At 58.0% G+C, this 16,075-nt stretch overlaps 2 protein-coding genes across 2 annotated transcripts in view; one reads left to right on the top strand and one right to left on the bottom strand.

The window, feature by feature from the left end:
- The window catches only part of LOC140428324 (uncharacterized), a 204,726-nt gene extending 196,744 nt beyond the window's left edge, over positions 1 to 7,982 (bottom strand). The window contains exon 1 of the mRNA XM_072514679.1: positions 7,847 to 7,982. The gene's annotated coding sequence lies outside the window, so the exon portion shown is untranslated. The remainder of the gene's footprint in view (positions 1 to 7,846) is intronic.
- The window catches only part of LOC140428318 (L-gulonolactone oxidase), an 82,918-nt gene continuing 74,659 nt past the window's right edge, over positions 7,817 to 16,075 (top strand). Inside the window, exon 1 of the mRNA XM_072514666.1 lies at positions 7,817 to 7,981. Coding sequence (XP_072370767.1) covers positions 7,832 to 7,981 — 150 coding nt within the window. The 5' untranslated portion in view covers positions 7,817 to 7,831. The remainder of the gene's footprint in view (positions 7,982 to 16,075) is intronic.

Genomic DNA, 16,075 nt, shown 5'->3' with positions numbered 1-16,075 from the left:
CGCTCTGCTGCTGCCCGCTCCACTGCTGCCCGCTCTGCTGCTGCCAACTCCACTGCTGCCCGCTCCTCTGCTGCCCTCCCACTGCTACCCGCTCCGCTGCTGCCCGCTCCACTGCTGCCCGCCCCACTGCTGCTCGCCCCACTGCTGCCCACCCCACTGCAGCTGCCCGCTCTGCTGCTGCCCGCTCCGCTGCTGCCCGCTCTGCTGCTGCCCGCTCCGCTGCTGCCCGCTCTGCTGCTGCCCGCTCCTCTGCTGCCCTCTCCACTGCTGCCCACCCTACTGCTGCCTGCTCCGCTGCTGCCCCCCCCCCCACTGCTACCCGCTCCACTGCTGCCCGCTCCACTGCTGCCCACCCCACTGCTACCCGCTACGCTGCTGCCCCCCCCACTGCTGCCCCCCCACTGCTACCCGCTCCACTGCTGCCCTCTCCACTGCTGCCCACCCCACTGCTGCCCGCTACACTGCTGCCCGCCCCACTGCTAGCCGCTCCACTGCTGCCCACTACGCTGCTGCCCGCTCCACTGCTGCCCACTCCGCTGCTGCCCGCTCCACTGCTGCCCGCTCTGCTGCTGCCTGCTCTTCTACTGCCCGCTCCGCTGCTACCCTCTCCCCTGCTGCCCGCTCCACTGCTGCCCACCCTGCTGCTGCCCGCTCCGCTGCTGCCCGCTCCGCTGCTGCCAGCTCTGCTGCTGCCCGCTCTGCTGCTGCCCACTCTGCTGCTGCCCACTCCGCTGCTGCCCGCTCCGCTGCTGCCCGCTCCGCTGCTGCCAGCTCTGCTGCTGCCCGCTCTGCTGCTACCCGCTCTGCTGCTGCCCACTCCGCTGCTGCCCGCTCCACTGCTGCCCGCTCCGCTTCTGCCCGCTCTGCTGCTGCCAACTCCACTGCTGCCTGCTCTGCTGCTGCCCCCCCACTGCTACCCGCTCCACTGCTGCCCGCTCCACTGCTGCCCACCCCACTGCTACCCGCCCCACTGCTGCCCGCCTCACTGCTGCCCGCCCCACTGCTGCCCACCTCACTGCTGCCCACCTCACTGCTACCCGCTCCACTGCTGCCCGCCTCACTGCTACCCGCCTCACTGCTGCCCACCCCACTGCTGCCCACCCCACTGCTGCCCGCCCCACTGCTACCCGCTCCACTGCTACCCGCCTCACTGCTGCCCACCCCACTGCTGCCCGCCCCACTGCTGCCCCCCCACTGCTACCCGCTCCACTGCTGCCCGCTCCACTGCTGCCCACCCCACTGCTGCCCGCTCCACTGCTGCCCGCCCCACTGCTACCCGCTCCACTGCTACCCGCTCCACTGCTGCCCGCCCCACTGCTGCCCCCCCACTGCTGTTGACCCACTGCTGCCCACTCCAATGCTGGCCGCCCCACTGCTGCCCCCCCACTGCTGCCCCCCCACTGCTGCCCGCCTCACTGCTGCCCACCCCACTGCTGGCCACCCCACTGCTGCCCACCTCACTGCTGCCCGCCTCACTGCTGCCCGCCTCACTGCTGCCCCCCCCACTGCTGCCCGTCTCACTGCTGCCCCCCCCACTGCTTCCCGCCTCACTGCTGCCCGCTCCACTGCTGCCCACCCCACTGCTGCCCGCCTCACTGCTGCCCGCTCCGCTGCTGCCCGCTCCGCTGCTGCCCGCCTCACTGCTGCCCACCCCACTGCTGCCCACCCCACTGCTGCCCCCCCACTGCTGCCCGCCTCACTGCTGCCCACCCCACTGCTGCCCACCCCACTGCTGCCCACCCCACTGCTGCCCACCTCACTGCTGCCCGCCTCACTGCTGCCCACCCCACTGCTGCCCACCCCACTGCTGCCCACCCCACTGCTGCCCCCCCACTGCTGCCCGCCTCACTGCTGCCCACCTCACTGCTGCCCCCCCACTGCTGCCCACCTCACTGCTGCCCGCCTCACTGCTGCCCACCTCACTGCTGCCCACCTCACTGCTGCCCACCCCACTGCTGCCCACCCCACTGCTGCCCCCCCACTGCTGCCCCCCCACTGCTGCCCCCCCACTGCTGCCCGCCCCACTGCTGCCCCCCCACTGCTGCCCACCCCACTGCTGCCCCCCCACTGCTGCCCACCCCACTGCTGCCCACCCCACTGCTGCCCACCCCACTGCTGCCCGCCTCACTGCTGCCCACCCCACTGCTGCCCCCCCACTGCTGCCTGCCCCACTGCTGCCCACCCCACTGCTGCCCCCCCCACTGCTGCCCGCCTCACTGCTGCCCCCCCACTGCTGCCCCCCCACTGCTGCCCACCCCACTGCTGCCCCCCCACTGCTACCCACCTCACTGCTGCCCCCCCACTGCTACCCACCTCACTGCTGCCCCCCCACTGCTGCCCACCTCACTGCTACCCACCCCACTGCTGCCCCCCCACTGCTGCCCCCCCCACTGCTGCCCACCCCGCTGCTGCCCGCCCCACTGCTGCCCACCCCACTGCTGCCCACCTCACTGCTGCCCACCCCACTGCTGCCCCCCCACTGCTGCCCGCCTCACTGCTGCCCACCCCACTGCTGCCCCCTCCATTGCTGCAGCTTCCTCCCCCTCGAGCAGCTCCAGCTCGTACGCCCACAGGGCATCCCCCATGGCTGCAGCGACCAGCAGGAAGGTCACCATTGCTGATTTAATTCCAATATCCATTGTCTGCAGGGGGTGAAAGGTCGTCATGTTAGCATGGTGCATACCCCCCATGCCAGCCATGTCCATTGTGCTACATGGTGCCCCGGTGGGCACTGAATGCTCTGCCCAAGCATGCCCACCCCGCACCTCTGCACGCCTGGCCCCATCGCTGGCCAGAGCCAAGGGGGCCGCTGGCTCTTGTGCCCTTCCCTGATGCCAGGGGCACCAACGGCTGCCGCTGCCCTTACCAGCGGTCCGCTCCGCAGCACCCGCCCGACCTCCCATACGGACTACAGTGGGCGTTGCCCTGGGTGGGCGGCCTAATGCCCCGCTGGTGGGTGGCGGCTGGTTGGGTGGTGGGAGGTCTGACGGAGGGTGAGGTGCGGGGGTGGGGGCACCCGTACGGCTGGTGACACTTTGCAGAACCAAGATGGCTGCCTTGCAGACCGCGACAATGCCGGATCGTGGCTGGACACCGCCCAAGTCCCGTGGGGGGGGGGTCACCACGGCCACTCAGCCTGTTCCCCCGTCACCCTCCCCCCCACCCCAGCCAGCCCCCGGCCAGTATCCGGCCTGGCATCCCGCTGTCGCGCCTCTCCGTGTCCTGCCTCCGCTCTCTCCGTCAGCAGCCAACACGCCGGTTTCCCGATTCTTAAAAGCACACGTCAACCGCGTCGTTGGAAACTCGGCCCATCGGAGGCGGAGAATCGCGGGGGCCCCGGAGAATCCTGGATCGGTACCGCAAATGACATGCAAATGGCGTTTACTGTGCGTGCGTTCCGTAACGCACTGTCAATTGCAATTCGGCTTCAAATCGGCGCCCGCTGCGATTTCAGCGTCGGAAACCGATTCTCCGCCCAAACGCATTTCCCAATTCCGACGTCGACGACGGAGAATCCCACCCACCGTCTTGCTGGAGAAAAACAGAGTGGAGAGAGAGGGGTCTTCGCTTTAAGCTGCCAAAGTGAAACTCAAAGCTCCTTAGGTCTCTGAACTATTTCAGTGGGATCAGATCCAATCACCGCCTGTTACCAGGCGGAGCACAGACGTTTGGGCCAATTCGTTGGCCACCATCCACATCAATCAAACTGAGTCATCACTGAAGCCGGCCAGTCTCCAATCACCAGTCTTAAACAACACAGCCTTCTGGATCCTGGGAATAGGCAGGGAGCAAACGGAAAGGAACAGGAAGGAATCTGACAAGCCTGAAAATGTTAGAGTCTATTATAAAGGATGTGATAATAGGACTCTTAGAAAATATCAGTGGGATCAGACAAAGGCAGCATGCAGTTAGGAAAGGGAAATCAGGTTTGACAAACCTCCTGGAGATTTTTGAGGATGTAATTCGTAGAATAAACGAAGGTGAACCCATGGATTTGGGCCGGGATTCCCTATTCCCTGACACTGCGATCGGAAATCCTGATCGGGTGAAGAATAGAGCGTCGGCCGGAAAACGGGATCGGCGGTGGTCTTCAGACCCTGCCCAGTCTCCGCTCCCACACCACCACTCATGGCTTGCTATCTGAAAGCGGGAACATGCAAAGTGTTGATTTATATGTATCCGTATGCAGTTAAGGGGCTGGAAACTGGACTCTGCCCCCCCCCACACCCAGCCCCGTGCATTGCTCCCACCCCCCACAGTGAGAATTCCGCTGGGTGGGCTTTGATGTACGTAAAGCCAAATGCAGCCCTGGCGCAGTGGACCCCAAGTGGAGTCAAGGGGGCCATCCCATTGCTAATGTGTCGCTCTGCCACTGCCAGGCCACAGAAGGGGTTTCACCAAGGGTCCTGGGGTGGATGGGCTCAGGTTGTGAGTGAGGTTTCGATCCCGGGACCCTCCCCTGGGATGGAGGTCCCATGTGTGGACCGCCCCTTCCAGCCCTGGGCTCGATCATCCTTGGCACGGTGACCTGAGGCAGCCCTCTGCTCAACAACATCATCCTGGTCAGACTTTGTAAACTCTGAAGTGGCCTCCTCTGTCTGAGCTGCTCTTCCTGACAACTGATGAGCAGTGCAGGCTGTTCAGTGAAGAATCAATGCAGAAACACTTTCCCTTTCCAAACATCTGCTCCCTCAGATAAAAGCCTTTAAAACAGCAGCTTTTTGAAGGGTCAGAGGCTTCCTGGAAAGGCCGGAACACTTGAAAAGTCTTCAAATCCTCAGAGATCCTTTGAAATGCAAAGTATCCTTTCAATTTCACAGAGCCTGTGATTGACAGCTTAATGGTTCAGGCACAGCTGCTAGGGAGTTTGCTTATTTATCTTTCCCTTCATACTTGAATGCATCTCAAGTACCCCGCTTTGATGCTAACCACAATGTTCACAAACACTCTTATGATTCACAGCTCCTGACCACTTCAAAGCCATTGAGTGGTTTCACTTCCTCTTTTGTAAGAGCAGAAAGCGGCCTAACATTGGTGTGACAAATACTGCGTGCACTTTTGTTCTCCTTAACAGAGAAAGGATATACTTTCCATTGAGGGAGTGCAGCAGAGATTCACCAGACTGAACCCTGGGATGGCAGGACCGTCATATGAGGAGAGAATTGGTTGACTGGACCTTTGTGGACAGCACGGTAGCACAAGTGGATAGCACTGTGGCTTCACAGTGCCAGGGTCCCAGGTTCGATTCCCCGCTGGGTCACTGTCTGTGCGGAGTCTGCACGTTCTCCCCGTGTCAGCGTGGGTTTCCTCCGGGTGCTCCGGTTTCCTCCCACAGTCCAAAGACGTGCAGGTTAGGTGGATTGGCCATGATAAATTGCCCTTAGTGACCAAAAAGGTTAGGAGGGGTTATTGGGTTACAGGGATAGGGTGGAAGTGAGGGCTTAACTGGGTCGGTGCAGACTCAATAGGCCGAATGGCCTCCTTCTGCACTGTATGTTCTATGTTTTTTATTCACTGGAATTTACAAGAACGAGTGTAACAGAGTTATTTGACTCCAAACAGAAATGCCGGCTAATTATTAATTCTGCTTAAGGTTATCAGAACATTAACATTAACCAGGAGATTAGGTGCCCGGTCACTTTAGTTAATGCATCTCTTTATCCATCGTAGTAAGTATGACCTGACAACATCATAATGCCAGGTTCCTAGAGAAACATGCACTTTACTGATTATTCCATCCATTCTCCCGACTCACAGAAAATCAATTTCTCTCTGTCCTCACATTCTGGTGGATCCAGGGGCTGGTTTAGCACAGGGCTAAATCGCTGGCTTTGGAAAGCAGACCAAACAGGCCAGCAGCACGGTTCACATTCCCGTACCAGCCTCCCCGAACAGGCGGCGGAATGTGGCGACTAGGGGCTTTTCACAGTAACTTCATTTGAAGCCAACTTGTGACAATAAGCGATTTTCATTTTCATTCATTGCCTTTTCTCGTTCTTCCTGTTCACTTCACACTTCTCTCCACTAAATCTCATCGTCCACTAAAGGATTTCTTGTGCTGGCTAAAAGACTGAACAAAACAGATTTGATGAAGCAGTGAGACTGCTCAGATCCGGGGCGGGATTCCCCGCCAACGGGATTCTCCCCTTCGCCGGCAGCCCACCCACTCTCCCGGATTCCCAATCCCGCCACAGAGTTTTAATCCAGTATCTTCGGCCGTGCGATCTTATTACCTCAGGTGCTGCCCAGGGCTCCGCCCTCAGAACATGCCGTCTCTTACATTCATCAAATAATGTAACTCAAAATGTCAAATTGTGAAGGAAATCACGGCCGGAATTCTCCATATAGATGGATTGGCCATGATAAATTGCCCTTAGTGTCCAAAATTGCCCTTAGTGTTGGGTGGGGTTACTGGGTTATGGAGATAGGGTGGAGATGTGGGCTTGGGTAGGGTGCTCTTTCCAAGAGCCTGTGCAGACTCGATGGGCCAAATGGCCTCCTTCTGCACTGTAAATTTTAATGATTATAGCACACCACCAGGAAACACGCGGCTGGGGGAACCAGGGAATCCCGCGCAGTATCTCATTTTCACAAGTTAATCAATGCAATCTTACCCCTCCATGTCCGCAGGCAGCCTGTTCCAAAGGTTATCCAACACTCACCAAAGACACATCCGTTAGCAACAATTCCCTTAACAATGAAGACTTTTGAAAGAAATTGGGAGTGTGCGGAGACAGCGGGATTCTCCGTTCCGCTGCACCCGTTTTCAGGTGCAGCGAACCCCCGCCAACAGCAGGGTCCTCCATCCCGGCAGCCGGCCAATGGGTTTCCCATTGTACACACCCCCCCACGCCGTTGGAGAAATCCGCTGCCGGAAATTGGAGAATCCCGCCGACGGAGAATCCTGCCCAAGAGGTTAGAGACCGAGACATCTTCAAAGACCATCTTCACCTTGAGGGGTTGCAATGGCTTTAATATCCTCTATTTTATTGGGATTGGGCCATAGGTCCTGGTGCACATTGATGGCACATTTCAGATGGATGAACACCAATCTTTCATCACGTACCACTTTCATTAATAAATGCAGATTGTGGACATGTTTTTGCTTTGTTTTTCCCCACAAGAGGTATATTGCCGGGAGTTTGCACTCGCAATTGTCACCCGTGTGTGTGGGGGGGGGGGGGGGGTCTCTGAGTGTGTGGTGGGAGGGGGTTCCTTTTGTTTAAACAGGCCGCTCCGCTCTCTGGAAACCTGACTTTGCCGACTTTTTCAAGACCCACCCGTCAACATGACGGCAAGGGGCACGTCTCCAGGATTCGCGCAGCCTCCCCCATCACACCCTCCCCCATCACACCGGTGTCATCATATTCACCTCATCAATCCCTCCTTGTTGCCCCATTCCTTCCCACCCTCACTCGACACACCCACATCTGCCCCGCCACGTCCCCCACCGCCAGGTATTGTAGACATCTCAAACCGTGTGATCAATGCCAAATTATCACCCCCTGTCGCAATCTCCTCCTCGAACTAAATCCCAGAGAAGTCTCTCATCACATCCTGAGTTTATCGCAGGATAATTCAGGACTGCTTGTTCCAAGCATCGATCTCGCTCCAAATTCCGGGGTTGGGAACATTTCGAGAGGAATAGCTTGACTGTCTGTGGGACCTGTAGCTGCCCCTTCCTGGCCTATTGAACTGTCCTTAGATCTCGTCAGTGCTTCCACCTGGGTTTACCAGCAATCCTCTACTTTGACCTGTTAAACCCAAGGCTGGATTAGGATAATTGCTGCGTCAACAGGTTACTCATTGTCCTCAGTTATCACAAATAAGAATGTCATTAACTAACCTTGCGCAAAAACAGCTCTGTCATCTTCCTGAGACAGAACCTCTCATTTGGGTAACAGCTCTATCATTCACCTCCGGCTGTGGAGCATTCATTCCCATTCCTGCTTCGCTCCTCCGGCATTCCTCATCAACCATGGTAAGAATCTTCATTCTGAAGCACAACTCGTGTCAGAGAGAGAGAGAGATTGGATTTGTTACTGAGAGCGTCTATGAACATTTGTAAATGTGAATCGGACACAGAGTAAAATCTAGTCGAGAGGTTCAGACTGTTTATGTAAATTTGTTATTTAGATAGAGCTTTTACAAGAGAGAAGGAGCATTTATAGGAGGTTATTAAAACATGAAGGGTTTTGACAGAGTGAGAGGAATATTAGGAGTGGGCCATTCAGCCCCTCTAGACTGGTCTATTGTCCAATAGAGCCATGGCTGATCTTCCTTCCCAATCCCACTTTCCTGACCCATTTCCTTTAGCGTCCAAAAATCTATCCGCTTCTGTTGACAATGTCCACAACTCTCCCCGGTGGGCAGTTCCAATCATTCACAACACCTTGAGTGAAGAGATTTCTCCTTATCTCAGTCCAGAATTGGATGATATCTTGGACTGAATTCTCCGCTTCCCGGCGCCGGAAGCGAGAATGGGGATTGGGCGGAGAATAGGGGGCAATGGAAAAGTCACATTCCGGCTCCCTGCTCCGGACCCTCGCTGACGCCCCATGCCGGCTGGTCCATGGAAAACCGTCATTTGCATGGATTTCAATGTCATTAGCGGGTCGGACATTTCATGCTCTGCCCCTCCTGAGGCGCGGTCTCGTGAGCAGGAATTGGTGAAAGTATTTACAAGCTGGGCCATGGCTATTGAGGGGTAGTGGGAGGCTCGGAAATCTCTCAAATTGTTGGGCTTGCCTGGGTCAGGGGAGAGGAGCGGGTAATGACCTGCGCCAGCTCCTCGGGATCGGGGAGTCTCTCCCTCGGGATCGGGGTGTCCCTCCCTCGGGATCGGGGTGTCCCTCCCTCGGGATCGGGGAGTCTCTCCCTTGGGATCGGGGAGTCTCTCCCTCGGGATCGGGGAGTCTCCCCCTCGGGATGGGGGTGTCTCTCCCTCGGGATGGGGGTGTCTCCCTTGGGATCGGGGAGTCTCTCCCTCGGGATCGGGGTGTTCCCCTCGGGATCGAGGAGTCTCTCCCTCGGGATCGGGGTGTCTCTCCCTCGGGATCGGGGTGTCTCTCCCTCGGGATCGGGGTGTTCCCCTCGGGATCGGGGAGTCTCTCCCTCGGGATCGGGGTGTCTCTCCCTCGGGATCGGGGTGTCTCTCCCTCGGGATCCGGGTGTCTCTGCCTCGGGATCCGGGTATTCCCTCGGATCGGAATGGCCTGGCTCAGACGCCATTGCTGCAGTTTGTGTTTCAAACACAGTCCCTCTGCTGCTGCAAACACAGTCCCTTTGCTGCTGCAAACACAGTCCCTTTGCTGCTGCAAACACAGTCCCTCTGCTGCTGCAAACACAGTCCCTCTGCTGCTGCAAACACAGTCCCTCTGCTGCTGCAAACACAGTCCCTTTGCTGTTGCAAACACAGTCCCTCTGCTGCTGCAAACACAGTCCCTCTGCTGCTGCAAACACAGTCCCTTTGCTGCTGCAAACACAGACCCTTTGCTGCTGCAAACACAGTCCCTTTGCTGCTGCAAACACAGTCCCTTTGCTGCTGCAAACACAGTCCCTTTGCTGCTGCAAACACAGTCCCTTTGCTGCTACAAACACAGTCCCTCTGCTGCTATTTCGGGCCCCTGGCTGCTGACTGCTGACTACTCCCTGTGTCCTGGAAATGTTCACAGAGCCTCTGGTCACTCGGGAGCCCAGCCAGGCAGCCCCTCTGGTCACTCGGGAGCCCAGCCAGGCCGCCCCTCTGGTCACTCGGGAGCCCAGCCAGGCCGCCCCTCTGGTCACTCGGGAGCCCAGCCAGGCCGCCCCTCTGGTCACTCGGGAGCCCAGCCAGGCCGCCCCTCTGGTCACTCGGGAGCCCAGCCAGGCCGCCCCTCTGGACACTCGGGAGCCCAGCCAGGCCGCCCCTCTGGTCACTCGGGAGCCCAGCCAGGCCGCCCCTCTGGTCACTCGGGAGCCCAGCCAGGCCGCCCCTCTGGTCACTCGGGAGCCCAGCCAGGCCGCCCCTCTGGTCACTCGGGAGCCCAGCCAGGCCGCCCCTCTGGTCACTCGGGAGCCCAGCCAGGCCGCCCCTCTGGTCACTCGGGAGCCCACCCAGGCCGCCCCTCTGGAAACCCTGAGACTCCAGCTGACCCGTCACCGGGATGGGCGTGGCCAAGCTCAATCAGGGACCCACCAGGTGTTGGCACTTCCCAGAAGCTCAGTCCCGAAGCAGGGGAATCGCAGAGCTCACCCCAAACAATGGACCCCCGCACCCTGGTCTTTGGAACCCACCCTGGCACACTACCCCTCTCAGGGCAGAGGCCTCGCTGGTGACCCCCAGCCCTCAGGACCACAAGCCATCGCCTCCTGATGGGGCTGGCAGCGCTGACTGCCTCTGCCACCACCTCCCGGGCACTGGTCAGGAGGGCAGGCTTCGGTCCGCGGCCCACCCTGGGGGGTCCCTCCTTATCTCACTGGCACTAAGCAGTGGCTCCACCTTGGACGCCCGCAATCAGGCGGCAGATTTTCTCAGAGGCATCGTCATGGCTGCAGTGAGTGTGTGGTGAGTGGGGTGCTGACAAACGGCTCCAGCTGGTGGCTCTTTGGTATTGATACCGGCCCCAGGAGTTCCACCGCCCACTGGGCCGGGATTTACTTCCAATTCTCGGCAGCAGAGCACGGACTTATTTGCATATCCCGAATCAGGGGCCAAACAGCTCCCCCCAACATAAATACAAACTCCTCGCAATTCAATCCCGGGGGAACACCTATTCTCCCAAATGGAGAATCCAGCCTTCTGATAGAATGGGGCGTGATCCTCCGTTTGGCCGGCAGCGCGCTCCCGCCCGCAGGTTTCCCGACGGTGTGGGGGTGCCCACAATGGCAAACTCCATTGGCCAGCGGGGGCGTGCCACACCACTAAACGGGTCTGGTGGGGCGGAGAATCCGCCCTCAGTCCCTCAACAATCTAACCTGTCAAACACTTGCAGAATTGTCACCATGTAAAAGACATCGGGCGTTCCCCGACATTGATTTGGTAATCAGCGATCGGTCGGAGAATCCCTTCTGACGCCGAAATCGGGCGCCGAGCCTGTTGATGCAAGTTTCGTAACGCTCCGCCCCCTCTGAAATGGCAGCATTGAGGCGCCTGAATGCCCTCCCCCGATGGGCCGAGTTCCCGACAGCGCGGTTTACTTTTGGCCCCAGGGTGCGGGAACCCGGCGTGTCGGCTGCGGACTGTGTCGAGCGCCGCCACAGTCAGGCGGGAGCCATGCTGCTGGTTTGGGGGGGGGGGGGGGGGGGGGGGGGGGGCTTCCGTGAGGACTGGGGGCCTGGTAGGGAGGGGGGACCAGGGGTCGATCAGGGGGTCACTATCTAGCAGGTCATGTCCGCGCACAGCCAGCGCCATGTTTTAAGGCGCAACCGCTGCAGGTCGACGCTGTGCGCGGCTGTGGGCCCGGCAATTCTCCGGCCGTTTAGTTTGTGGAGACCGGGGGGGTTTCGTGGCGTGGCTGCCAGCCACCCACCGGTCGCAGCATCGGTGATGGGGTGGCACCGATTTTTTTTTTTTTCCACAAACGCCACGGTTCCTTCAGACACAGCCTTGCAATCGGAGAATTTGGCCCATCACCTTTCACTCTCCAGTAAGTATTGTCCACTCCACTTAATTGAGTGAAAGAGCACGATCGATGGCCATGCTGTGCCCACAAAGCAGCTCGCTGTAGCGCAGCTTGGCCTAAATATGCCGCTAGACCCCACTCCCGGGATCTAGCCAGCTGCAATGACACTCGATACCCAACACGATCACGAGAGACGTTGCAATCTAAATTTCCCTCCCATTGTGGGTGCGATCACTTTTTTGGCAAATCTGTATTTGAGAGCGAGACACCGAGTCTCACTCTAATGTGTAGTTTCCCGACGTACCTGAGGCTGTGGGATTCATCCCCTACGTCTCGGAGATCGCGGGCGAGCGCCGCCAGCGCTGGTCTCCACAAATGGGAACCAGGTGGAACGGCCCTCGTGGGGGTCTTGCAGGGGCTCGGGGCCGGCATGCCCATTGGGCAGGGTGATGCCCTTGCACTGCTGGTTCTGATGTGTTGGGTGCTCTGGATCCGTGGAACACATACAGGCTACCAACACTTAAAATAGAACACTATTTTATTAATCTAGAAACTGTTGAACATACTTTCACTGTGGGTTAACACGATATTAGATTGAACTAAAGACCTATGCCTATCCTAACCAGTCTATGCACTCAGCACATGGTGAAGATCTGTGCTGTAAGCTCTGTCCGTCTGAGAGACTGCATCCCGAATGAGTGGGAAAACTGATGCCCTCTGTCTTTATAGTGAGTGTGCTCTAACTGGTGATTGGCTGTGGTGTTGTGTGTGTTGATTGGTCTTGCTGTGTGTCCATCAGAGTGTGTGTATCTGCACCATGATATACTGGTGTATATTATGATATGTTCCACCTGGGTACCCGAGCTGGAGGGTCGAGGGTCACTTCGGGGGCCTTGCCGATCAGGACGCCATTTAAAATGGTGTCCCAATCTCTCGCTACACTGGGGTTTACAACAAGAGTCAGGTTGAGAGGGCCGGTAAACACACGGTTAAACATGCTCATGAGGCGACTTTGTTCTCAATTAGGAAGCCGTTTGGACAGGCTTTCCATTTGCAATTGAACCAAGTAGGTTGGTAAAGAGGAAATGTTTGCACTGGGATCTAGGGCTAGTCTTTGGGAGATCTCTGTGTCAGGGCTGGTCTTTGGGAGATCTCTGTGTCAGGGCTGGTCTTTGGGAGATCTCTGTGTCAGGGCTGGTCTTTGGGAGATCTCTGTGTCAGGGCTGGTCTTTGGGAGATCTCTGGGTCAGGGCTGGTCTTTGGGAGATCTCTCGGTCAGGGCTGGTCTTTGGGAGATCTCTGTGTCAGGGCTGGTCTTTGGGAGATCTCTGTGTCAGGGCTGGTCTTTGGGAGATCTCTGTGTCAGGGCTGGTCTTTGGGAGATCTCTGTGTCAGGGCTGGTCTTTGGGAGATCTCTCGGTCAGGGCTGGTCTTTGGGAGATCTCTGGGTCAGGGCTGGTCTTTGGGAGATCTCTCGGTCAGGGCTGGTCTTTGGGAGATCTCTGTGTCAGGGCTGGTCTTTGGGAGATCTCTGTGTCAGGGCTGGTCTTTGGGAGATCTCTCGGTCAGGGCTGGTCTTTGGGAGATCTCTGTGTCAGGGCTGGTCTTTGGGAGATCTCTGGGTCAGGGCTGGTCTTTGGGAGATCTCTGTGTCAGGGCTGGTCTTTGGGAGATCTCTGGGTCAGGGCTGGTCTTTGGGAGAAACTGTGTCAGGGCTGGTCTTTGGGAGATCACTCGGTCAGGGATGGTCTTTGGGAGATCTGTGTCAGGGCTGGTCTTTGGGAGATCTCTGGGTCAGGGCTGGTCTTTGGGAGATCTGTGTCAGGGCTGGTCTTTGGGAGATCTCTGGGTCAGGGATGGTCTTTGGGAGATCTCTGTGTCAGGGCTGGTCTTTGGGAGATCTCTCAGTCAGGGCTGGTCTTTGGGAGATCTCTGTGTCAGGGCTGGTCTTTGGGAGATCTCTGGGTCAGGGCTGGTCTTTGGGAGATCTCTGGGTCAGGGCTGGTCTTTGGGAGATCTCTCAGTCAGGGCTGGTCTTTGGGAGATCTCTCGGTCAGTGCTGGTCTTTGGGAGATCTCTCGGTCAGTGCTGGTCTTTGGGAGATCTGTGTCGGGGATGGTATTTGGGAGATCTCTGGGTCAAGGCTGGTCTTTGGGAGATCTCTGGGTCTGGGCTGGTCTTTGGGAGATCTCTGGGTCAGGGCTGGTCTTTGGGAGATCTCTCGGTCAGGGCTGGTCTTTGGGAGATCTCTGGGTCAGGGATTGTCTTTGGGAGATCTCTGGGTCAGGGCTAGTCTTTGGAAGATCTATGGGTCAGGGCTGGTCTTTGGGAGATCTCTCGGTTAGGGCTGGTCTTTGGGAGATCTCTCTGTCAGGGCTGGTCTTTGGGAGATCTCTGGGTCAGGGCTAGTCTTTGGAAGATCTCTGGGTCAGGGCTGGTCTTTGGGAGATCTCTCGGTTAGGGCTGGTCTTTGGGAGATCTCTCGGTTAGGGCTGGTCTTTGGGAGATCTCTGTGTCAGGGCTGGTCTTTGGGAGATCTCTGTGTCAGGGCTGGTCTTTGGGAGATCTCTGTGTCAGGGCTGGTCTTTGGGAGATCTCTGGGTCAGGGCTGGTCTTTGGGAGATCTCTCGGTCAGGGCTGGTCTTTGGGAGATCTCTGGGTCAGGGCTGGTCTTTGGGAGATCTCTGTGTCAGGGATGGTATTTGGGAGATCTCTGGGTCAGGGCTGGTCTTTGGGAGATCTCTCGGTCAGGGCTGGTCTTTGGGAGATCTCTGGGTCAGGGCTGGTCTTTGGGAGATCTCTGTGTCAGTGATGGTCTTTGGGAGATCTCTGGGTCAGGGCTGGTCTTTGGGAGATCTCTCGGTCAGGGCTGGTCTTTGGGAGGTCTGTGTCAGGGATGGTATTTGGGAGATCTCTGTGTCAGGGATGGTCTTTGGGAGATCACTCGGTCAGGGCTGGTCTTTGGGAGATCTCTGGGTCAGGGCTGGTCTTTGGGAGATCTCTGGGTCAGGGCTGGTCTTTGGGAGATCTCTGGGTCAGGGCTGGTCTTTGGGAGATCACTCAGTCAGGGCTGGTCTTTGGGAGATCTCTGTGTCAGGGCTGGTCTTTGGGAGATCTGTGTCAGGGCTGGTCTTTGGGAGATCTCTGGGTCAGGGATGATCTTTGGGAGATCTCTCGGTCAGGGCTGGTCTTTGGGAGATCTCTGTGTCAGGGCTGGTCTTCGGGAGAAACTGTGTCAGGGATGGTCTTTGGGAGATCTCTCGGTCAGGGCTGGTCTTTGGGAGATCTCTCGGTCAGGGCTGGTCTTTGGGAGATCTCTCGGTCAGGGCTGGTCTTTGGGAGATCTCTCGGTCAGTGCTGGTCTTTGGGAGATCTGTGTCGGGGATGGTATTTGGGAGATCTCTGGGTCAAGGCTGGTCTTTGGGAGATCTCTGGGTCTGGGCTGGTCTTTGGGAGATCTCTGGGTCAGGGCTGGTCTTTGGGAGATCTCTCGGTCAGGGCTGGTCTTTGGGAGATCTTTGGGTCAGGGATTGTCTTTGGGAGATCTCTGGGTCAGGGCTAGTCTTTGGAAGATCTATGGGTCAGGGCTGGTCTTTGGGAGATCTCTCGGTTAGGGCTGGTCTTTGGGAGATCTCTCTGTCAGGGCTGGTCTTTGGGAGATCTCTGGGTCAGGGCTAGTCTTTGGAAGATCTCTGGGTCAGGGCTGGTCTTTGGGAGATCTCTCGGTTAGGGCTGGTCTTTGGGAGATCTCTCGGTTAGGGCTGGTCTTTGGGAGATCTCTGTGTCAGGGCTGGTCTTTGGGAGATCTCTGTGTCAGGGCTGGTCTTTGGGAGATCTCTGTGTCAGGGCTGGTCTTTGGGAGATCTCTGGGTCAGGGCTGGTCTTTGGGAGATCTCTCGGTCAGGGCTGGTCTTTGGGAGATCTCTGGGTCAGGGCTGGTCTTTGGGAGATCTCTGTGTCAGGGATGGTATTTGGGAGATCTCTGGGTCAGGGCTGGTCTTTGGGAGATCTCTCGGTCAGGGCTGGTCTTTGGGAGATCTCTGGGTCAGGGCTGGTCTTTGGGAGATCTCTGTGTCAGGGCTGGTCTTTGGGAGATCTGTGTCAGGGCTGGTCTTTGGGAGATCTCTGGGTCAGGGATGATCTTTGGGAGATCTCTCGGTCAGGGCTGGTCTTTGGGAGATCTCTGTGTCAGGGCTGGTCTTCGGGAGAAACTGTGTCAGGGATGGTCTTTGGGAGATCTCTCGGTCAGGGCTGGTCTTTGGGAGATCTCTCGGTCAGGGCTGGTCTTTGGGAGATCTCTCGGTCAGGGCTGGTCTTTGGGAGATCTCTCGGTCAGGGATGATCTTTGGGAGATCTCTCGGTCAGGGCTGGTCTTTGGGAGATCTCTCGGTCAGGGATTGTCTTTGGGAGATCACTCAGTCAGGGCTGGTCTTTGGGAGATCTCTGGGTCAGGGCTGGTCTTTGGGAGATCT

This window comes from Scyliorhinus torazame, chromosome 1 (genome assembly GCF_047496885.1).
Source record: "Scyliorhinus torazame isolate Kashiwa2021f chromosome 1, sScyTor2.1, whole genome shotgun sequence".
Classification (NCBI taxonomy): Eukaryota; Metazoa; Chordata; class Chondrichthyes; order Carcharhiniformes; family Scyliorhinidae; genus Scyliorhinus; species Scyliorhinus torazame.
Note: the sequence above shows the minus strand (reverse complement) of the source record. Positions and strands in the feature narration are given on the sequence as shown.